The sequence below is a fragment of the Schistocerca americana genome, chromosome 5 (genome assembly GCF_021461395.2).
Source record: "Schistocerca americana isolate TAMUIC-IGC-003095 chromosome 5, iqSchAmer2.1, whole genome shotgun sequence".
Taxonomy (NCBI): domain Eukaryota; kingdom Metazoa; phylum Arthropoda; class Insecta; order Orthoptera; family Acrididae; genus Schistocerca; species Schistocerca americana.
In genome coordinates this window covers 561,351,055-561,375,533 of record NC_060123.1, presented here as the reverse complement: position 1 = coordinate 561,375,533, position 24,479 = coordinate 561,351,055, and the positions used below count along the sequence as shown (strand labels likewise).

Here is a 24,479-nt window from a genome sequence, read left to right as displayed (position 1 = left end):
CACAGGAGGAATACTTTGGCAGCAAGAGTCAAACTGGAAAAAATAGGCAATGAAGTGCTGGAAAGAATTTCGAGGACATGTAAAAATCATATGGATTACCATATAAAGTGGAACTAGTCGACAATGAAATAGATATTCCAATGGACCACTGTGTGGGCTTCTACAAAAGATTCGTGTAGACTGCTACTAGCTTATGGATTTCGGTATAATGCAAGATTTTACTGGGATTTTTAACAAAACGGTAATGTTTGACTACTTAACATCGAATCATAACCTCTTTCAGCCAGAAGGAGACTACCAAAGAAATGGTGCTGTTCTGTTTAACAGAATGAGCTCAGACTAAAGATATGTCACAAATTGACATGTCAAATCACAAAGCCATGAGCGAACGAAGTTACCGTTAACCAGTTTACCAATTTTGTGAAGTGAACTGATACTCATCTCCTAGAAACCTTTACATCTTTCCAGGCTAAAGAACACGGTACTAACAGAATCGAAGCTACGATTCACAACTGTGGTATGGAGGCTTAGCTTACAAAACTGCTGCGTTTTGTAAATCGTCTATTGGGGCAATAAAAACACCGCAAGATGACTGATGTGTAAGTAAACCATACAGACAGTGAAGATCAAGAAAAGATTATAAACTATGTTCTGTCGGCCAGTAGTTTTAATTATTTACGTATAAACTATGTGGAAATTTGTAACACATTCCAACAAAAACGATGCAAGTGTTCCATGAAAGTGTTATTTTAAAGCAGGAGAAAGATTTTTCCACAGTGAACATAGTTCACCACAATACTATCACTTATATACACTACTGGCCACTAAAATTGCTACACCACGAAGATGACGTGCTACAGACGCGAAATTTAACCGACAGGATGAAGAAGCTGTGATATGCAAATGATTAGCTTTTCAGAGCATTCACACAAGGTAGGAGCCGGTGGCGACACCTACAACGTGCTGACATGAGGAAAGTTTCCAACCGATTTCTCATACACAAACAGCAGTTGACCGGCGTTGCCTTGTGTATCGTTGTTGTGATGCCTTGTGTAAGGAGGAGTAATGCGTACCATCATGTTTCCGACTTTTATAAAGGTCGGATTCTAGCCTAACGCGATTGCGGTTTATCGTATCGCGACATTGCTGCTCGCGTTGGTCGAGATTCAATGACTGTTAGCAGAATATGGAATCGGTGGGTTCAGGAGGGTAATACGGAACGCCGTGCTGGATCCCAACGGCCTCGTATCACTAGCAGTCGAGATGACAGGCATCTTATCCGCATTGCTGTAACGGATCGTGCAGCCACGTCTCAATCCCTGAGTCAACAGGTGGGGATGGTTGCAAGACAACAACCATCTGCACGAACAGTTCGACGACGTTTGCAGCAGCATGGACTATCAGCTCGGAGACCATGGCTGCTGTTACCCTTGACGCTGCATCACAGACAGGAGCGCCTGCGATGGTGTACTCAACGACGAACCTGGGTGCACGAATGGCAAAACGTCATTTTTTCGGATGAATCCAGGTTCTGTTTACGGCATCATGATGGTCGCATCCGTGTTTGGCGAAACTGCGGTGAACGCACATTGGAAGCGTGTATTCGTCATCGCCATGCTGACGTATCACCCGGCGTGATGGTATGCGGTGCCATTGGTTACACGTCTCGGTCACCTCTTGTTCGCATTGACGGCACTTTGCACAGTCGACGTTATATTTCAGATGTGTCACGACTCGTGGCTCTACCCTCCATTCGATCCCTGCGAAAGCCTAAATTTCAGCAGGATAATGCACGACCGCATGTTGCAGGTCCTGTACGGACCTTTCTGGATACAGAAAATGTTCGACTGCTGCCCTGGCCAGAACATTCTCGAGATCTCACCCCAATTGAAAACGTCTGGTCAATGGTGGCAGAGGAACTGCCTCGTCACAATACGCCAGTCACTACTCCTGATTAACTGTGGTATCGTGTTGAAGCTGCATGGGCAGCTGTATCTGTATACGCCATCGAAGCTCTGTTTGACTCAATGCCCAGGCGTATCAATGGCGTTATTAGAGCCAGAGGTGGTTGTTCTGGGTAGTGATTTCTTAGGATCTATGCACCCAAATTGCGTGAAAAAGCAATCACATGTCAGTTCTAGTATAATATATTTGTCCAATGAATACCCGTTTATCATCTGCATTTCTTCTTGGTGTAGCAATTTTACTCGCCAGTAGTGTATGTTAGCGAATTAGGACTGTCTCCTACAGTGTTATGCCACAGTTCTTAAGAGAAATAACTAGTGTATCGAACAGACTTTAACCATTCCCTATTAAAGATTTCGAGTATTAAAACGCATTTGTAGCACTACTGTTGTGACTGAGTTGTTCTATAGCAGCAAAAAAGTCCGCCTCTCTTTAGTATATTTATTACATCTTCTAAGTGTTCCGGTAATAAAATGTGGTGCTGTGTGACAGATGGCAGTACACTTTACTTTACATGATACTTTGGATGTGAATGACATAGAAGGTAAGTAGACGTATTGATAGTGTGTGCAGTCTGCACTGCATTAGAGATAAGCAGTCACAAACACTGTGCCAGAGTTAGCAAAAACGGCTGTATAGTTATGTATGCCCAAAGGATGTACCTGTTTTTCGTAAAGGAAATCGCACGCTGGCATTCTGCACTGAGATTTCTAATATCTACATAGTGCAGCTTTTAATATAACGGCTACGACTGCATCATGATCTTAATGCTTCCTTCGAAATAACTGATCTATACCACACAGTTCTGTATCAGCCGTAAACAAGTGCTTTGCAACCTGGGAATAAGGTGCCAGAGACAACTTGCACACTCCACTAAGTCAGTAGCGACTTAATGCTGCATCAGGGTGTGTTGTATGGAAAAATATTCGATTCCGTTGCCACACAAACTACCTGTAACTTGAGATACTTGAGATACTTTGGAGTAAGTACGAGGAGCGACATAAAGTCGAATGACAAATAAGGATATGTAACTCATCTACGAAAGAAGGGGTTCACAATACACTTAATTGACTGATTTTTTCAGGTTGCTGTATATAATTCATTGCCAACATCCATATGTGATATTACTTCAGTAGCATCACAGTGATTTATAGACACTCGTATATAGAGCAGTATACACAGAAGTAATAGCTTTTTGCAACAAAAGCTTGGTAGCTACTTTGCAGCGACCTGAAGTAGAATGAGAACATAAAGCTATAGCAGATGCTGGGCTGAGGGAAATCTTAAGGAAATGTAATTCATCAAAATAAATAAATAAATAAATAAATAAATAAAAAAAATAGCGTGGTTTACAAAACACTACTAATGGTAAAATCACGTTATGTAATTGGTGGTGACTAACCGCACTGGTATAAATGAACCAGATAGTAGCGTTAGAAGCTCTGTGTCACTGCTAGCAACTTATCAGGTTGCTATACCTCGTAAAAAGACTACGTATTTATCCGAAAACACTATTGGGTAAATTCAATGAAACTGTTGTAAGACGTCGTGGTCTCCCGACTTTCATTGCTTACATATTCCGCCCTCACAATCATATTCCGCACATCAAGACGCTTCATTCGAACCCAACTCAATAAGATGAAGTCAATGTTGTATAAATTCATGTACACGATATGCAAATAACAAGTGCGCACCGAAGTTGAAATACCCAAGGCTGGCGTACACACACACATTCAAGACACGACGGTCACAAGAGCTTTTAGTTCAACACACACATTCAAGACACGACGGTCACAAGAGCTTTTAGTTCAGGAGAGGCAAACCGCATGCCAGGAGGCCAGTCCCTTCAGAGGATGAGTCAACCTATCTACGTCGGCCGGCGACCGCCCATAGAGCAGACAGCATTTGCCTGATTGAAAGGGAGAACGACCCCACGTTCGGCTTAAAAGCAAATTCCGCTACATTGTGTGGGAGAGCCCAGCCTACGCATTCTGTACAAACATTGCGTGCAGTTTCAGAGGTTTTCACAGAGAGACAGCAAACGCCAAACGCCGATGCTACAGATTTCCGTATTGGTCGCCTTAAACGAAACATCATTCTCCCGTTTTAGAAGAGCAATGCTGATTGGCAGACGATATTCCTGATGCATTGAACTGAAGGAGTAATGGAAGGGACCAAAAGATATACCCCTTCACGTCTGGCGTGGAGAGGGGCCGTTCCGTTGTCGCTCTTGGAGCGAGAACACATAACGAGAGCGTATGCGCTCGTACGTGTACTCAAAGAGTGAGGAACAAGTCTCTCCTCAGTGCTTCACTGGGAGAGCACCTCTGTTGAGAGCGAATCGGAGTGCAACTCGCTATATTGAGTCCTTGCAATTAAGCGTTGTTCACAGTATTGGCCGCCACACTTATTGTGCGATGTGAGCGGACAGAGTTATAGTTAAACGCCTGTGAGCGAATTTTTGAGTAGCATTGCGGTGGACTGGTTATCTGACCAGCATAGCTCGCCAATAGTTAGACTAGGGGCGAATAGGAGTCCTTGACTTCATCAAGGCGTAGGGAGAGTTTGATTGGCGAAGGTCAATCCAGGTAGAACGAGAGTTATCTTATTTGTCAGCAGCGAGCGGCGCAGACAGCAGTCATCGCAGCTTACGGTATTTTGCGCTACAGCTGTTGCGAGCCCCATATTTCCTCCAGAACAGTACACTTCACTGCATTTCACACGCGTCAGCCGCGACCGTACCTAGCAACATTCTAAAGGATAATTATTCAAGTTGAGTAGGCGCGGCTCTCAGCCGTTCTGAGAAGTCACCAACAGTCTTAAGCGTTGTATAGAAATTTCATTAGCGAATCCTATCCTTAAGAGGTAACTTCACATTCCGAAAAGAACCCGGAAATAACTTGTTCAGTTCATAACTAAAAGTGCCATTGTGATTTCTCAGAATTTTTGCAAAATAAATAATAACTTTCGTTAGTTTCATGTTTTTCTTACACTAACTAGCACTACTCCAGTACCCAAGTATCCCACTAGTTACGTAAGAAACTTTGTGAATTTTTGTGTAATTTCCTTACAGCGGACGACTCCAGAAGATATTTATTGCTGAAAGTTTTCAGGCATTTCTCTTTAGAACGTTAGGAGCGTCGGGTCTGACTTCTGTAGTAGTGTGGGGGTGGAAATTGCATCTTGCAGGTGCCACAGGGTAAAGGGTACATCTCAGATTAATTCGTTGCGCAGAATGACAGAATTGCATCCACACGTCGCTCACACTGTATTCAACGTAGTGTGTGATATACACTGCAACCACCATAGTACGTCTCATGTAGCGATCATAAGAATAAGATGAGACAAAGATTACTGGTATGTAAAGAGGCATATAAACAGTCCGTTTTTTATTCCGTTAGTGCACGAAAAGAAATCGTTAATACTGTGCATGAAGACCTGCAGAGGATCGGCGATTGGTACAGAGAGGAGATACATGTTAATATCGCTGCTGCACATAAACCGGCGAAGAGATGTTGATGATGTATGATTATGTTATTGGTGGAAACAGTGACTATCTTAAGATACTTTGGAGTATGTACGAGGAGCGACATAAAGTCGAATGACAAATAAGGATATGTAACTCATCTACGAAAGAAGGGGTTCACAATACACTTAATTGACTGATTTTTTGCGATTATTTCTCTTCAGGTTGCTGTATAGTGTTATAATATGCACATTTGTTTGGTTTCTAGTTACGGCAAATTAAATGTTATAGTGTTTCTGACGTGGCGGTGCGTATTAGTTACACCTAAGTTGTGTATGTAATCCTTTTGTTGCACTTGTTTTTGACATGTAGCAATTATACAATGAATATGTATTATAATTAGATCTACCGCCATGTGCATGTGCACTGGCCATGTAGGACGTACAGGAGTGACAGCAGTGATAGCAGGCTACTCTCCGTATCGTGGCAGTGTTTAGAGGACTTTGGTTAAACGATAGACTGGTACTATTACTTCACGATCTGAGTCACCGAATATATTACGAAACCCATATATGAGCACTTGAATATAACAGAGAGATGAAAAACCAGCCCCAGGAATTACATAGGTCCATGCCAAAACGTCGGAGGGCTGCAAAAAACTGTAGAGGATGAGTAACTGTTATATGGACGTGGACGCACGTAAATGAAACTTATTGCATATGGGTGGGCACACATGTTGCCGAAGTTGTTGTGACTATGCTGCTGACCTTTCGCTGGGAAGCCCTGACACATCCTCCATACAGTCCCCATCTCTGGCCGTATTTTTGGAGTTCTGAAGAAAGACATTCGCGGCCGTTGATTTATTTTGGACGATGAGGTGCACGCCTGGGTACAAGCCTTGTTCCGCAGCCAACCGCAAACATTTTTCCACGAATGCACTGACCGCCTTGTCTCACAGTCGGGTAAACGTGTCAATAATTATGGGGTTACTTGTGAAATAATAAACAGTTTACTTTGAAACGGTACAGTAGTTCCCGCTCCATAAGCAGCAGGTTTCGCTGCTCGCTCGCATCGGGAAATACAAACACAGACGGCTCCGCCGCCAATTTTATTACACGACGCGGCCGGCCGCGGGTGCAACAGAACCCATGTGGACGGGTGGCAAGAAATGTCTCAGCATTCATAATACGTATTTATATGTGTCGTGTATTATGCATTTCTTGAACGTAAATGTGAATCTGCACATGAACTTTCCTTATCCTCTTCACATATTTCCGTAAAGCATGGCCAAATCTTAGTTGGGAAGTAGTTCTGTAGTATAGTAGTGCCAACCTTACTCCAGGGTAGGGGATCAGAGAGACAGCACAGGCAGGTCAAAGTCAAAGACGTTCCAGTGTCACAAGATCTGGGGTGGAGAGGTTGGTCACAGCCAAGTGGTTCGACCATCCCCTCCACCAGGGCCCAGGAAGACCTCCGGGTGCCCGGCATATTACGGGAGTGTTACAGAAGACGTGTAAGTGAGCAGACGTTCCCTCAGTGCGTCTATCTCAATGTTCAAGCATGGAAGAGAGGTATTTGAATATTTGTACTATTTCTTTTATTTCCAGCATTGGATTGTTTAAGGAAATGAATGTTCTCGTTTAATTTCGGAAATTTGCCCCCTGTGTTAATGTATCTGGTCTCCAGTTTGCCCGTTATCCTCCTCACATTGTTGAAATGAAATGTCGTGTGGCTATGGCCTCCCGTCGGGTAGACCGTTCGCCTGGTGCAGGTCTTTCGAGTTGACGCCACTTCGGCGACCTGCGCGTCGACTCACGTAGTTGATGTCCCATGTAAAATTTTGGGAGACTTTGGTGGTATACATCTGGCCAACGCAATTCCGTCTTGCCCGTAGAAATGTACGTGCAGATTAGTAAATAATATACCCGAGCTATAAGCTGTAAAACTGAAATATGTGTAAACTGGAACAATTGCTGCAATCGCTATAAAGTCGAGAGATAATGTTTAAAATAAATAGATAATCAATTGTCATCAGTCTTTAACATACCTTAAAAATCACAAAGAAGTCAAGTTAAAGGAAATCATTTAAAATAAAAGATATAGAGTGCAGTGACCCACACATCAGCGTGTGAGCCCTCCAGCCCCTTGCCTAGTATCGTACAGAAAGGGCACGCTCTCTAGGTAGCGCTCTCAAGCTCCCCTCCCCAGTTACCCGTTGCGCAATTTTCATTCAGGGCTTGACGAAATCAACTTACATCTGGCGTCCCTAGGCAAGGAGGTTAGACGGTAATCTTTCAACTTATCTCGTACATCCATAGTTGAAATGGAGGTCAGTGGGACGTCAGCTGGTATAAATTCATATAAAAAATGAAGAAATTCCTCCAGCTGTACTTAAGGTATCGATTTTATTTTGGCAACTAGTTTCAACATTGTAACAACGTCATCTCCAAGCCCATACACTTGTTGACGTCAACTGCGAGCGGCTGATACTAGAAGTCAGTGGTAAGATACGGACGTGCTCCGTGTGGAGGGTGGTTAGTAACTAGTACTAGTTACGGAGCACGTCCGTATCTTACCACTGACTTCTAGCATCAGCCGCACGCAGTTGTCGTCAACAAGTGTGAGGGCCTGAAAATGACGTTGTTACAACGTTCAAACTAGTTGCCAAAATAAAATAGACACCTTAAATACAGCTGGAGGAATTTCTTTCGTTTGACTGCCTCTTATACATCTACAGCATCGGCTAAAAATTTCATGGGGAGTACTTCAGTTGTATGGAGAACTTAATCCCAGTTTAAGATTGAAATTTAGCTTATCATTAACGGCTTTCATGATTTTGGCAATAAGTAAATCATTTGTGAACAAAAAAACCAAACAAACAAACACCGTCCGAACAGACCGTGAAGGCCCAATGGTACGACTCGTCCGGCGTGTCATCCTCAGCTCTTAGGCAGCATCTGATGCGGATGCGGAGGGGAGTGTGGTCAGCACACCGCTCTCCCGACCGTTGTCAGTTTTCGTGACCGGAGCCTCTACTTCTCAGTCAACTAGTTCCTCAAGTGACCTCATACGGGCTGAGTGCATCCCATCTGCCAACAACACTGGGCAACCCGAACGGTGACCCATCCAAGTGCTAGCCAAGCCCGACAGCGTTTATCTTCGGTGGTCTGACGAGAATTGGTGTTACCATTGCTGAACAAGGTATAGGAAATTGTGATCATAAACAAGAACCAGGCATCACTCAACTGGAAACATCGTCCTTCATGGAACATTCCAACGCTCTTTTTCACAGCAGTACGACGGACCAAATCAAATTGTTGTCTTATTACAAGACTTGCCGCCACGTAACATGATATAGGTCTAATTACAAACACTGTAGCTTCAATTTCCAAAGGAACTAAATACAGACGAGATTTTGTGTTACTGAGCTTTCACTTATCAACAGTACCAAGTTGTGGTCACTGTTTGCTGCTACTGATTAAATTTCGATCTCTAGGCATAAGAGGCAACGTCCTGACTGACTGACTGACTCATCATCGCCCAGCCAAAATCGTTAAGGATAGGAGCTTGAAATTTCTAGAAGCTGTGGATCTTATACAGCAGGCTTCATTTAAAAAGTAACTGGCTGAAATTCCACACCTAAGGGGGTGAAATAAGGGATGAAAGGCTTTTTTAAAGTATGTCGCTATTAAGGGAACTTCGAAGAAAACTGATATTTGGCTTCTCAGAGAGAAAATAAAAAATAATTGTTTCAGCATTTTTGGAAATTCAACCACTAAGGGGGCAAAAAAATGGGCGAAAGTTTTTATGAAAATAAATAATTACTAAAGAAGAACTGCTAAAAGGTTTTTAAGCCTACATCTATGACAACTGGTATTTGAGTTTTTGGTTAGAAACAAAAAAATACGTGTTTCAGTGTATCTGGGAATTCAGTCCCGAAGAGAGTGCAATAGGGAATTAAAATTTTTCAAGAAATCATTTTGTTACGTTAAAAAAAAGTTACGGCTAAATTTAAGAAAGCTGATATTTGACTTCTCGGTTAGATGTAAAGAAATATTTGTTAGGGAATGAAAGTTGCAATGGAAGTATCTCCAGAAGGACTCAAAAGGCATGGTTAACAAAAACTTTCGACTCCACCTGCCAAAATACCCTTTTGGTCAGAAGTAGATTCGGAGAAGACCATGGTCCAAATGGCTCTGAGCACTATGGGACTTAACATCTGAGGTCATCAGTCTCCTAGAACTTAGAACTACTTAAACCTAACTAACCTAAGGACATCACACACATCCATGCCCGAGGCAGGATTCGAACCTGCGACCGCAGCAGCAGCACGGTTCTGGACTGAAGCGCCTAGAACCGCTCGGCCCCAGCGGGCGGCGTAGAAGACCGTGCTTATATGGTCTTAATTAGTGCGAAAAGCTTAGAAAGGTGTTGGAATTTGTGAACATAAAAATTCGATTAAATAAAAACAAAAAATCTTCGCAGGCCATAACAGTCTACGCGAGCAAAGGAGCGGACGCTAAATTAGTCATATATTAATTACGTACATTTCCTGTACGTCTGACATAAACAATATGGATGTTCCAGCCAGGGACGCCCGTAGCCACTGTTCATCTCAGGGTCGCCACTTTGCCGTCCGACAGATCGACCCCAGTTGCCTTCCAAGAGCTGTTGGCTCCAACAGACGTCGTCGGACAGTAAGTAACTGTTTTTTATGTTCAGCTGTCAGTTAATCCATTTCACGATCACACAGCCAGTGAAGCTCTCGGAAGCCGATCGGCCCTAACGACGAACAACGCTAAATAACTTCGCATTTTTTATTCCACAGCTCTTACGATTTATGCCTGTAATTAAGGTATTACTGTGATGTTGTAAGAGAGAGAGAGAGAGAGAGATGAAAGAAATGTGCAAACTGCCGATTGCATTTTCATTGACGTCCTAAGTTTTCGGAAACTTCCTTTGTTTTAAATTTCGTATCCTTAAATCAGTTTTCATACGGATTTCATTCAATGTTGCGCAAGAACAACAATTATAAAACTATTTCTACTTTATGATTTATTGCCAAATGGAGCAGAATTATGTACCACAGAAGTTTTCTTATAAAGAGCTACTATTTTCGAATCGATCATCACTCCTTTTGAAAGTAAAAATGCAGTCTTAATAGCCTTATTTCAACGGTCAAGGTCACAGGAAGATTTTGGCCACTGTTATTTGGCCATTGTAAGTAATCGTCTATGTTAAGGTAGCATATTTGTTCAACGTAGCTACTTATTTTATTTTATTTAACTGAAAACCAAGGAAATAATTTGCAACGATGATAAATGACATCAACTGAATCATTATCCACAAAGGAGCATAAAACTTTTATTTTGGCTGGAAATCAGAAACGTGTCTGTCAATCAAAACAGAAATGTTCACTTTGCAGAGCATTACAATATTCTGTACAGTTCTGATCACAGTAAGCTTAGATGTGCTCTGGTCACATCAGAATAAGAATTACGGTGGTAAGATAGAGTTCAATGGATCTGCTCTGGAGCACACAGTTCACTTCATGTACTCATTCACTCACAAACATCCCTCAATTGTGGACAGCTGTCACGAATGCGACATTTTCGACTCCAAAAAGTCAATGAAGGAAGAGCTGCGCCATCATCAGAGTGGAATGGGATACAGCTAACTCTAAGTGAGGTGGTTATACCAAATGAAATAGTCGGGCCATGTTTGTATGCTGTAATAAGACAGGACTCAACTTCTATTCAGAAATACTGAGTAAACATTATCGCCTTCAGTAAAATAATTTTCTTAATTCTATTAGTCTGTTAACATTAGCGCCAGGATGACGAGGTATTCTTCTTCACAGTTTAACGATACTCTGAATGGGACTCCAGCAATAAAGTTCCTTTTTTTTCAGACAAAATGTTGATGTAATGGGTAGCAAGAAAGTAGTTCATGGAAACCTTTATCCTGGTTATCCAAATTATTTCTGGCACTTTTATTGTAATCATCTTCTGCACACAGTTTGGACAAAGCTGTAGTTAGATGAAGAGGCTCTTGTGTTAGCAAAGGTGGCACAATCGGACTGTCTTTCCAATGACTGCACTAATTACACAATATGTAGTCATGGTGTATCTCTTGGAAAATGAGCTGTCAGTTGTTTGTAATTCATCAGCGATCTCAACGAAGATATTTTGTAGGTCTTAAAATTTTAACACCACGAAGACGACATGCAACATATGTGAATTTGGCATTTAGTGTAGTATGTGGTTGGAAAAGCAAATGATGAGCATTTCAGTGCAACTATGAAAAGTCGGTAAGAGCGACGCCATGTACATTCTGGACGCGGGGGTCTCTCCTAAGAGTCGTCAGGTAAATTTTTTCTGGCGTTTCAGCAGATATTTTCAATTTAATTTGTACACTGTGAAGCTGGAGTCAGGTCAAACAAATCCACTTCATCACGTCTTTCATAGGACGCTCATTGTTGAGGAAAGCGTCGGTTCATTGCTCGTTACCAGCAAAATGATTCTTTTTTTTTTTTTTTTTTTTTTTCCGCTCTGAGCACTATGGGACTTAACTTCTGAGGTCATCAGTCCCCTAGAACTTAGAACTACTTAAACCTAACTAACCTAACGACATCACACACATCCATGCCCGAGGTAGGATTCGAACCTGCGCCGTAGCGCTCGCACGGTTCCAGACTGTAGCGCCTAGAACCGCTCGGTCACCTGGCTGGCAAAATGATTTTCAAACCGAAATCTTACATGCTCAGTCGATAGAGAGATCCCAGATTAATATATTACGATAATTATTTTATCGATATGTATTAACAGGGCACTTGTTGTTGTGGTCTTCAGTCCTGAGACTGGTTTGATGCAGCTCTCCATGCTACCCTATCCTGTGCAAGTTTCTTCATCTCCCAGTACCTACTGCAACCTACATCCTTCTGAATCTGCTTAGTGTATTCATCTCTTGGCCTCCCTCTACGATTTTTACCCTCCACGCTGCCCTCCAATGCTAAATTGGTGATCCTTTGATGCCTCAGAACATGTCCTACCAACCGGTCCCTTCTTCTCGTCAAGTTGTGCCACGAACTCCTCTTCTCCCCAATTCTATTCAATACCTCCTCATTAGTTATGTGATCTACCTATCTAATCTTCAGCATTCTTCTGTAGCACCACATTTCGAAAGCTTCTATTCTCTTCCTGTCCAAACTATTTATCGTCCATGTTTCACTTCCATACATGGCTACACTCCATACAAATACTTTCAGAAACGACTTCCTGACCCTTAAATCTATACTCGATGTTAACAAATTTCTCTTCTTCAGAAACGCTTTCCTTGCCATTGCCAGTCTACATTTTATATTCTCTCTACTTCGACCATCATCAGTTATTTTGCTCCCCAAATAGCAAAACTCCTTTACTACTTTAAGTGTCTCATTTCCTAATCTAATACCCTCAACATCACCCGACTTAATTCGACTACATTCCATTATCCTCGTTTTGCTTTTGTTGATGTTCATCTTATATCCTACTTTCAAGACACTGTCCATTCCGTTCAACTGCTCTTCCAAGTCCATTGCTGTCTCTGACAGAATTACAATGTCATCGGCGAACCTCAAAGTTTTTATTTCTTCTCCATGGATTTTAATACCTACTCCGAATTTTTCTTTTGTTTCCTTCACTGCTTGCTCAATATACAGATTGAATAACATTGGGGAGAGGCTACAACCCTGTCTCACTCCCTTCCCAACCACTGCTTCTCTTTCATGCCCCTCGACTCTTATAACCGCCATCTGGTTTCTGTACAAATTGTAAATAGCGTTTCGCTCCCTATGTTTTACCCCTGCCACCTTTAGAATTTGAAAGAGAGTATTCCAGTCAACATTGTCAAAAGCTTTCTCTAAGTCTACAAATGCTAGAAGCGTAGGTTTGCCTTTCCTTAATCTTTCTTCTAAGATAAGTCGTAAGGTCAGTATTGCCTCGCGTGTTCCAATATTTCTACGGAATCCAAAATGATCTTCCCCGAGGTCGGCTTCTACCAGTTTTTCCATTCGACTGTAAAGAATTCGCGTTAGTACTTTGCAGCTGTGACTTATTAAACCGATAGTTCGGTATTTTTCACATCTGTCAACACCTGCTTTCTTTGGGATTGGAATTATTATATTCTTCTTGAAGTCTGAGGGTACTTCGCCTGTCTCATACATCTTGCTCACCAGATGGTAGAGTTTTGTCAGGACTGGCTCTCTCGAGGCCGTCAGTAGTTCCAATGGAATGTTGTCTACTCCCGGGGTCTTGTTTCGACTCAGATGTTTCAGTGCTCTGCGAAACTCTTCGCACAGTATCGTATCTCCCATTTCATCTTCATCTACATTCTCTTCCATTTCTATAATACTGTCCTCAAGTACATCGCCCTTGTATAGACCCTCTATATACTCCTTCCACCTTTCTGCTTTCCCTTCTTTGGTTAGGACTGGGTTTCCATCTGAGCTCTTGATATTCGTACAAGTGGTTCTCTTTTCTCCAAAGGTCTCTATAATATTCCTGTAGGCAGTATCAATCTTACCCCTAGTGAGGTAAGCCTCTACATCCTTACATTTGGCCTCTAGCCATCCCTGCTTAGCCATTTTGCACTTCCTGTCTATCTCATTTTTGAGATGTTTGTATTCCTTTTTGCCTGCTTCATTTACTGCATTTTTATGTTTCCTCCTTTCATCAATTAAATTCAATATTTCTTCTGTTACCCAAGGATTTCTACTAGCCCTCGTCTTTTTACCTACTTGATACTCTGCTGCCTTCACTACTTCATACCTCAGAGCTACCCATTCTTCTTCTACTGTACTTCTTTCCCCCACTGCTGTCAATTGTTCCCCTATGCTCTCCCTGAAACTCTGCACAACCTCTGTTTTAGTCAGTTTATCCAGGTCCCATCTCCTTAAATTGCTGCCTTTTTGCAATTTCTTAAATTTTAATCTGCAGTTCATAACCAATAGATTGTGGTCAGAGTCCACATCTGCCCCTGGAAATGTCTTACAATTTAAAACCTGGTTCCTAAATCTCTGTCTTACCATTATACAATCTATCTGATACCTTTTAGTATCTCCGGTATTCTTCCATGTATACAACCTTCTTTTATGATTCTTGAACCAAGTGTTAGCTATGATTAAGTTATGCTCGATGCAAAATTCTAACAGACGGCTTCCTCTTTCATTTCTTACCCCCAATCCTTATTCACCTACTATGTTTCCTTGTCTCCCTTTTCCTACAATCGAATTTCAGTCACCCATGACTATTAAATTTTCGTCTCCCTTCACTATCTGAATAATTTTTTTTATCTCATCATACATTTCATCAATTTCTTTATCATCTGCAGAGCTAGTTGGCATATAAACTTGTACTACTGTAGTAGGCATGGGCTTCGTGTCTATCTTGGCCACAATAATGCATTCACTATGCTGTTTGTAGTACCTTACCCGCACTACTACTTTTTTATTCGTTATTAAGCCTACTCCTGCATTACCCCTATTTGATTTTGTATTTATAACCCTGTATTCACCTGACCAAAAGTCGTGTTCCTCCTGCCACTGAACTTCACTAATTCCCACTATATCTAACTTCAATCTATCCATTTCCCTTTTTAAATTTTCTAACCTACCTGCCCGATTGAGGGATCTGACATTCCACGCTCTGATCCGTAGAATGCCAGTTTTCATTCTCCTGATAACAACGTCTTCTTGAGTAGTCCCCGCCCGGAGATCCGAATGGGGGACTATTTCACCTCCGGAATATTTTACCCAAGAGGACTCCATCATCATTTAACCATACAGTAAAGCTGCATGCCCTCGGGAAAAATTACGGCTGTAGTTTCCCCTTGCTTTCAGCCGTTCGCAGTACCAGCACAGCAAGGTCGTTTTGGTTATTGTTCCAAGGCCAGATCAGTCAATCATCCAGACCGTTGCCCCTGCAACTACTGAAAAGGCTGCTGCCCCTTTTCAGGAACCACACGTTTGTCTGGCCTCTCAACAGATACCCCTCCGTTGTGAAAGAGGTGCCGAGGGGTATTTGTTTTTGCTGTATATAGGTACACAACGCAAAAACGAAAATGCAAATGTTTGCCGAAACACCAAACAAAATACGCCTGACGACTCTTAGGAGAGACACTGGGTATAGTAAAAGATAAAGCAGCGAGTTTCCCATTCAGGAATCGCATTTGAGCGTTCGTTGTTTGCAAAAACATTATAGCTCCTGTAACAAAAGTAATATACACTGAAGAGCCAAAGAAACCGGTACATCTGCCTAATATCGTGCAGGGCCCCCGCAAGCACGCAGATGTACCGCAACACGACGTGGCATGGACTGAACTAATGTCTGAAGTAATGCTGGATGCAATTGACACCATGAATCCTGCAGGGCTGTCCATAAATCCGTAAGAGTACGAGTGGGTAGAGAGCTCTTCTGAACAGCATGTTGCAAGGCATCCTAAATTTGCTCATTAATGTTCATGTCTGGGGAATTTGGTGGACAGCGGAAGTGTTTAAACTCAGAAGAATGTCCCTGGAGCCCCTATGTAGCAATTTTGGACTTGTCGGGTGTCGTATTGGCCTGATGGAATTGCCCAAGTCCTTCGGAATGCACAACGGACATGAATGGGTGCAGGTGATCTGACAGGATGCTTACATGCGTGTCACCTGTCAGAGTCGTATCTAGACGTGTCAGGGGTCCCATAACACCCCAACTGCACACGTCCCACACCATTACAGAGCCCCAAACAGCTTGAACAGACCCTGCTGACATGCAGGGTCCAAGGATTCATGAGGTTGTCTTCGCACCGTTCACGTCCATCCGCCTCGATACAATTTGAAACAAGACTCGTCCGAGCAGACAACATGTTTCCAGTCATCAACAGTCCAGCGTCGGCGTTGACGGGCCCAGGCGAGGCATAAAGCTTGGTGTAGCGCAGTCATCACGGGTACTCGACTGGGCCTTTGGCTCCGTAAGCGCACATCGATAATGTTTCGTTGAATGGTTCGTACGCTGGCACTTGTTGACGGCCCAGCATTGAAATGTGCAGCAGTGAGCGGAGGGGTTGCACATCTGTCACGTTGATACGATTCTCTTCAGTTATAGTTGGTCCGTTCTTGCAGAATCTTTTTCCAGCTGCAGCGATGACGGAGATTTGTCATTTGACCGGGATCCTGATATTCACGGTACACTCGTGAAATGGTCATACGGGAGAATCCCCACTTCATCGCTACCTCGGAGATGCTGTGTTCCAACGCCCGTGCGCTGTCTATAGCACCACGTCCAAACTCACTTAAATCTCGATAATCTGTCATTATAGCAGCAGTAACCGATCTAACAACTGCGTCAGATACTTGTTGTCTTATATAGATGTTGCCCACCGCAGCGCCGTATTCGGCCTGCTTATGTATCTGTGTATTTGAACACGCATGTCTATGCCAGTTTCTTTGGCGCTTCAGTGTAGTACGTCTAAAAATTCGACAGTGGAAGGCTGTGACCTTCCGAGACTGTGGCTTTTCATTCCGTGATATTGTCGCTTACATTGATCGGGATCTCATGACTGCCGTGTGAATATGGAATTGATGGGTTCAGGAGGGCCATACTCAACGCTGTGCAGGACCTCGATGATTCCTGCCACTAGAGCCCGAGAGGACAGTCGTATTGTTCACTTGGCTGTTCTGTTTGTATACCCGTATCATCTACCTTGATTCAGAAAATAGCTGGACAAGTGTCCATACAAACGATACGACATATGTAGCATCACGGACTCTCAGCATGGCGACTATTGTTGAAGATTCACTTGGCGTGGCAGCAGGGAGAGCTGCGCCGGCGATGTTGCGCCAAAGCACGACACTGGACACGCGAGCAGCACCACGTCGTCTTTTCAGAAGCGCTTCGCTTCCGCTTACAACATCGTGGTAGACATATCCGCGTGTAGAAGTTTAGAGAGGAGCAAACGTTCTTAGACTGCATTCATCATTGCCATACGGACCCCTCATTTGGTGTGATGGTATGGGTTGCCATTTGGTACACAATCTCTGGTTCGTACAGCCGATAATCTGGACAGAAGCCGTTACGTTTATGATGTGTTTAGGACGGTGGGTGTGTCACGGCTTTGAAGCCTCCTTGATGTTTATCTTAGTCGTGCCACTACTCGCCGGCCACTACCACTCATGAAATTTGGCATAGAGTTGAAGCTACATGGAATGCCACGCTCGTTTCTGTATTGGCGGTCGATTTGTCTTGATGCCCACCCGAGCTAGAGACTCTGCTGCTGCCAGAAATGGCATTCTGTACACAAGCAAATACACTGTCCTGTCACATTAATGATGGTGGCGAGTTCCTATGGGACTAAACTGCTGAGGTCATCAAAAATGGTTCAGATGGCTCCAAGCACTATGGGACTTAACATCTTAGGTCATCAGTCCCATAGACTTAGAACTACTTAAACCTAACTAACCTATCACACACATCCATGCCCGAGGCAGGATTCGAACCTACGACCGTAGTTAAGGAGACACTGTTGGTACCCCTTGGCTTATCTGGGTGGTCCGTTGATCAACAGCTGAATGCATATTCGCCCGTACACCTCTGCAGCCGTCGTTCACCCCTCATCTATGGCCCGTGGTGCACCACAATTACCACAGCCCTGTTTTGGATGCACTATTTTGCGATGCACAGTATACTCACACCACAGGTGCACACAAACTGTTTACAAACCTAGCCCTTTCGGAAATGCTTCCACTCCTGGCTCGACAGCCAATGATAACGCCCTTTTGGGCATCAGGAAAAACGTTCCGTTTCCGCACAGCATTACGACAACAATTGTACTGAATGAGATTTTCACTCTGGAGCGGAGTGTGCGCGATGTGAAACTTCCTGGCAGATTAAAACTGTGTGCCGGACCGAGACTCGAACTCGGGACCTTTGCCTTTCGCTAGAAAGTGCTCTACCATCTGAGCTACCGAAGCACGACTCACGCCCCCTCGTCACAGCTCAACTTCTGCCAGTATTGTTGTGTTGGCAGAAGAGCCAACACCGTGTTACTAGAGGAGGCCGAAATGCACGCGTTTTAGCTCACGCAGGCTGGCGTGAGGAGGGAAGAACTATACTGACGTTGTAAGGTGTCAGGCAAATCCAACACCTTCCATGAAAACCCTGACGTGATAAACAAATCCAGTTGTATGTCACATAGCTCCGAATAAATCGTGACATTAAATTAACCAAAGTAATACGAATAACGAGTGAGCAAATGGAATACCACAGACTAACACAAGAATGCCTAAATGCATGTCATACCTTCCCACCGTGAGACAGACGCAGTTCCGAGGGGAGAAACGGGAACAGAAGCCGAGAGCAGAACCGTGTTAAGCTAGAAGGCCCTACGATAAGGGACGGACACCCACGCGCCAGCTAACCGCTAGGACCACCCCCCCCCACCCCCCAGCCCATGTTAAAAGCTAGAGCCCTCCAGAAGAACAGTATAGATCTTACGATAACACAAAAAGGGCTACACCAGCCGCAAGTTTTAGCGTGAGACTTTTTCGCGTCTTTGTTACGTTGCAAACGTTAAAAACATTGCCCCACCACGAAAAATAACCGACAGCCCCCCAGCCCACGTTAAAAGATAGAGCCCTCCAGAAGAACAGTATAGATCTTACGATAACACTAAAAGGGCCACACCAGCTGCAAGTTTTAGCGTGAGACTTTTTCGCGCCTCTGTTACATTGCAAACTTTAAAAACATTGCCCCACCACGAAAAGTATAACGTTTCGCATTGGATAGAGAGAATTTTTGTAGGCGGAGCTTAAGGTTAACATTGAGACCCTGATTGGTCAGATGAAAACACAGCCAGATAGTTTTTTTTAAACCAACTTCGTTAAATTGTAGTAAGGAGAAGTTAGGAGAGAGATGCTTCAGAGACGGCGAGCTGGATGGAGCTGCGCCGGCCGCCGCCCCCTGACAAACACCGACAAGGTAATGAACGCACGCGATGCCGCATTTTTGAGCGCATAAGGCTTCACTGAGAACTGCAGAAGTCTCATCTGTTACATGCCCTTTTTACGTAATACTAGTGTCGATCGTCAATTGAAGCTCATGGTATTTACATTTGCTACGTAATTTAAAATCTGAACCGCGATGATTTTTCTGTTACATAATTATTGAGAAGCCACATCAGCCACTGTAATTTACGACAAGTTAGATAAGTAATTGAGGGTCACTGTAGACCATTTTGAGAGTTTTCTCTTTTGTGAAACTTAATTTAAACCTAGATTATAGATGTGATATGGCATAGGTCATCCTTTGAACCATTGTAGAACTTGGAAACCCATTCAGGGAATATTCGTTCACATTTTTGTTGAACGCAGTTGGTTTTTATCATCCTGTATTAAAACATTCCCTTTTATCAATAGTGCAATTTATAAACAATGTTTTGTGAGTAGAATAAAATTTCCAATCGTAAACTTAACTGCTTTTTGACGTTATTTTACCAGCTAACTAAAAATAGGAAAGCCTTGAACCCCTTCCACTAAATTTAGTTAGTATTAAGATTCTTTTACAGGGAGTGCAGTGGAGCTGACGCTGAAATCATTAAGTATTTGGTTATATCATCGCTAGTCTCACTGAACTCTTCTGAACTCTACATGTCATGTGTGGTCTGACGTCTCCTTACCAGCAACAGGTCCCAGGTTCAAACTAGTCAATTCCCTAAAAAACACGCTCTGAACGTCGTTGCGCGAAAGTGGTAGGGAGACACGATATAGAACAACAAACAGAAACCACGCAGAATGTTAAAACGTGAGATCTGGAACATGACAAGGAATTAGAATTCAGAAAGCGGACGTAATTAGTTTGATACTTAACTTTAATCCATTAATGATGAACGTCTCTCTTGACGGTACATGATTCACAATATTATCTGTTCAGACGACATAGTAACTGAATATGGCGCCTTGCTAGGTCGTAGCAAATGACGTAACTGAAGGCTATGCTAAACTGTCGTCTCTGCAAAAGAGAGCGTATGTAGACAGTGAACCATTGCTAGCAAAGTCGGCTATTCAACTGGGGCGAGTGCTAGTGAGTCTCTCTAGACTAGACCTGCCGTGTGGTGGCGCTCGGTCTGCAATCACTGATAGTGGTGACACGCGGGTCCGACGTATACTAACGGACCGCGGCCTATTTAAAGGCTACCACCTAGCAAGTGTGGTGTCTGGCGGTGACACCACAAGTACCTCGTCTCCTAGGTAGGAGACGAGATAGGAGACGAGGTACTGGCAGAAGTTAAGCTGTGAGGAGGGGGCGTGAGTCGTGCTTCGGTAGCTCAGATGGTAGAGCACTTTCCAGCGAAAGGCAAAGGTCCCGAGTTCGAGTTTCGGTCCGGTACACAGTTTTAATCTGCCAGGAAGTTTCAACAATTGCACTATTTTCGCGTGCCCCAAACACGCTTTATACATCCCTCCACTGCTAGTGCTGCCATCTGCGGACTGTGAGTGGCTATAGCACCTTGACGTCGAACACAGGCGTTGTTCACGTTAATGTGACTGGACCGTGTATAATCATCTATCTTTATTGCTGTGCTCTATACAGAAAATAAGTAAAATTCCGTTACTTGCTCTCTTAATGGTCAGCACTGTATAAAACCCCTTTACAACGAGTTCGCAGATTAAAACCTTCATGTTCTTTGGCATGAGAGTGCCAGCCGTTGGAAAGCCACTATAATATCTAATGGGAAGTCTTGCCTCGTTCTCCATACAGCCAGGACCTCCCGTCCTTCACGGCCAGTGTCGCTCGGAAGTTATACAGACACTACAGTCGGCTGCTGAGCATTAATGTATGTGACAGGAATGCGCAGCCAGTCTTGTCAGCATTCTGATGCACTCTAGAGCAGACTAGTAAGCTCCGTTTTAAAAACTTTTTCATGAATGCTGTGACCTGATGAAGTGCGAACGACGAAATACGAGGGCGGTTCAGAAAGTAACCTCCGATTGGTCACAGTGCGGGTTGTGGGGGGAGTAGCGACGCCATCTGTGCGTTCACGCACTCAACAGGTCAGTCGGCATCAAGCCGTGGTCGAGTGAACGTCGTACCTGCGCTAGTTTAGTTTTTGTGGCAGTTTGAAATGTGTGCTGCAATAGAAAACCCCGCCAAATGTGAAGTGCGTGCTGTCATAAGGTTTTTTACAGCCAAAGGATATTCTGCAGCAGCTATTCATCGTGAGCTTTGTGCCGTGTACGGACCAAGAGTTATGAGTGAAGGAGTTGTCCGTGAATGGTACGTTTATTTAAAAGTGGACGAGAAAACGTTCATGATGAAGAGAGGAGTGGCAGACCATCATTGGTGACTGACGAACTCGTTCAGACAGTTGATGCAAAAGTTCGTGAAAATCGACGTTTCTCAATGTCGGAGTTGTCTACTGGTTTTGCACAGATTTCTAAGACTCTCTTGTACGAGATAGTGACAGCAAGATTGGGTTACCGTAAGTTCTGTGCACGATGGGTGCCCAAAATTCTTACAGACCACCACAAAACTCAAAGAATGGCCTCTGCATTAGACTTTCTGTCACGTTATGAGGACGAAGGAGAACCATTGTTAAACAGAATCGTGACTGGTGACGAAACCTGGATTAAGTATGTGAACCCTGAGACAAAAGAACAATCAAAGATGTGGGCACATTCAAATTCGCCTACCAAACCAAGAAAAGCCTCGCAAGATTTTTCTGCCAGAAAACTGATGGCAACGGTGTTTTGGGATGCCAAAGGGGTGTTGTTGGTTGAATTCATGGAACGTGGTACGACCATTAATCAAGACGTGTCCTGTGAAACAATAAAAAAGTTATGACGGGCTATACAGAACAAACGCCATGGTATGCTGACTTCCGGTATCGTTTTTTTGCACGATAACGCCCGTCCTCACTCTGCTCGCAGAACAACGGCCCTTCTTGAGTCCTTCAAGTGGGACGTTATCAACCATCCACCTTACAGCCCAGACCTGACGCCAAGTGATTATCACCTCTTCATGCATTTGAAGAAATGGCTCGGGTCACAGCGGTTTGATGACGACGAAGAGCTCAAAGATGCGGTCACAGGCTGGCTCCAGGCACAAGCGGGTGATTTTTATGCAGAAGGAATTTCAAAGCTTGTGAAGAGATACGATAAGTGCCTCAATCGCTATGGAGACTATGTAGAAAAATAGTGCAAAGATGTAGTTGTAAGATGTATATATTAAAATATTTTTATTTAACTTGGTGTATTTTTTTAAATCAACCGGAGGTTACTTTCTGAACGGCCCTCGTATATTAAAGCCTCTCACCTCTTCGGTGGACTGCGATCAGTGCGACTGACTGCAGTGCTGGAGGTCCGGGTTTAATTCCCGGCTGGGTCAAAGATTTTATCCGTTCAGGGACTGGCTGTTGTGTTGACTTCATGATCATTTCATCGTCGTTGAAGTGCAAGTCGCCAAAGTGGCGTCAAATAAAAAGACTTTCGCTAGGCGATGGAACAACCTCAGACGGGTCTCCCGGTCAATAATGCCACACGATCATTTCATTTTTTACCGCAGTAATATCGATCAAATTCATCATGCTTGCATACATGTTATCAGCAGCTGCTGTACAACCATTTATAGACGCTGGTTGCTACGCATGCAACTATTGAAATGCCTTAGTTCGTGACGATACGTGTTTTCTTGTATTAAGTTAAAATGACAGGACTTTATACGTACGTTTCTTGCTTAAAATGGCGAGCATGGCAGCATGTACATTTCACTAAAATTTTATTTTTTGCTACTCTTGCTGTACATAAAAATAAAAGAAATTACGAGACCAAGGCTGACAATGAAGACTACTGATAAGGCAATATTTGTCGTACGTCTATAATATACACCTTTTGTAGCCGTAGGTCGGATTGGAATGGGACCGTATCCCAGCTCCCCATCTCAGCCTTGCAGGCATTCTTTGACCTGCACGCTATAAAAATTTCCGCGTGATAAAGGCTGAAGAAAAGAGGCAGCGAATTTAACCGTTGTCAAACGTGGATAGTAACTGTCGAAAGAGACGAAATAATGCAGATAACTGACGTGTTAGCTATAAAGGTTGTGACTTTGTGCTGTGTGTATTTGAGATATTTTTCTTGTGGATTAAAAGAGAGACAAATTTGGAGGCTTTGCGTTCTGACTGACCCTCGTGTTAAATGATAAAAGACCAAGTTTGACAGCTGCTAACAGCTATATTCAAAGAGGCTAGTATAACGAAGAAAACGTATGAGTGTTTGCGTCTCTGAATGGAAAACTGTGTTTTTTTACAGTGACCACAACCTCGAAGATATAGTATGGACCGATAACGACATTTTAATGGCTTCATGGAAAAATCGAGTTGAAAACATAAACCAGATTGTCAACTACAATACTTCCAAAAAGATGGGGCGTCTTCGTGGACAGAAGGTAAATGCTGCGTTCTATCATTGGTTATTGTCGGCACAAAGAAGGTAATGAAGTATTTAACTTGAACATATGGCATTTCATGAATCGCCTTCTGTGAAAGATTTCAAGAATCTTCTCATAGATTTTAGTTTAAATATCTACTGAGTGTTCAATTAATAGAAAATTTTTACCTGGTAATGTTCGCAGTATCTTATTTATATTTGTGGGTCGTTAGTGTGTTATTTCTGTTAGCTTCTAAACAGAGTGTAACTCACTTAAATTTGTCTGATTGCTTTTGGAGTTTAATCGTAAACATTTCTTACATGATTCTGTAGTTTAGTCTTTTATCATCAGTGGTATCAGTAGCGATTGTGAATGCTGTGCTCGAATGCTAGCTGAGTTGGTGACCCTTCGCTCACGGCTCCAAATGGTGTTGGCTTCAGTCACGCAGCTTGTGGCTGTTGCCAATGGATATCACTTTGGGGGACGGGACGTGAGGATCTGAGGGATCACCAGCATGTCAACTACTCAGGCCATCCCAGTTACTCCCCACAGTGAGGTTAATACGTCAGCTGTGGCTGAGTGGGAGGTTGTTTCAACGTGTGACAGGTAGT

At 43.3% G+C, this 24,479-nt stretch overlaps 1 protein-coding gene across 1 annotated transcript in view; it reads left to right on the top strand.

The window, feature by feature from the left end:
* LOC124616531 (venom dipeptidyl peptidase 4-like) overlaps positions 1-23,934 on the top strand; it is a 106,718-nt gene extending 82,784 nt beyond the window's left edge. Inside the window, exons 6-7 of the mRNA XM_047144847.1 lie at positions 10,019-10,128; positions 23,751-23,934. Of these exons, the coding sequence (XP_047000803.1) occupies positions 10,019-10,128; positions 23,751-23,934 (294 nt within the window). The remainder of the gene's footprint in view (positions 1-10,018; positions 10,129-23,750) is intronic.
* The last annotated feature ends 545 nt before the right edge of the window (positions 23,935-24,479 follow it).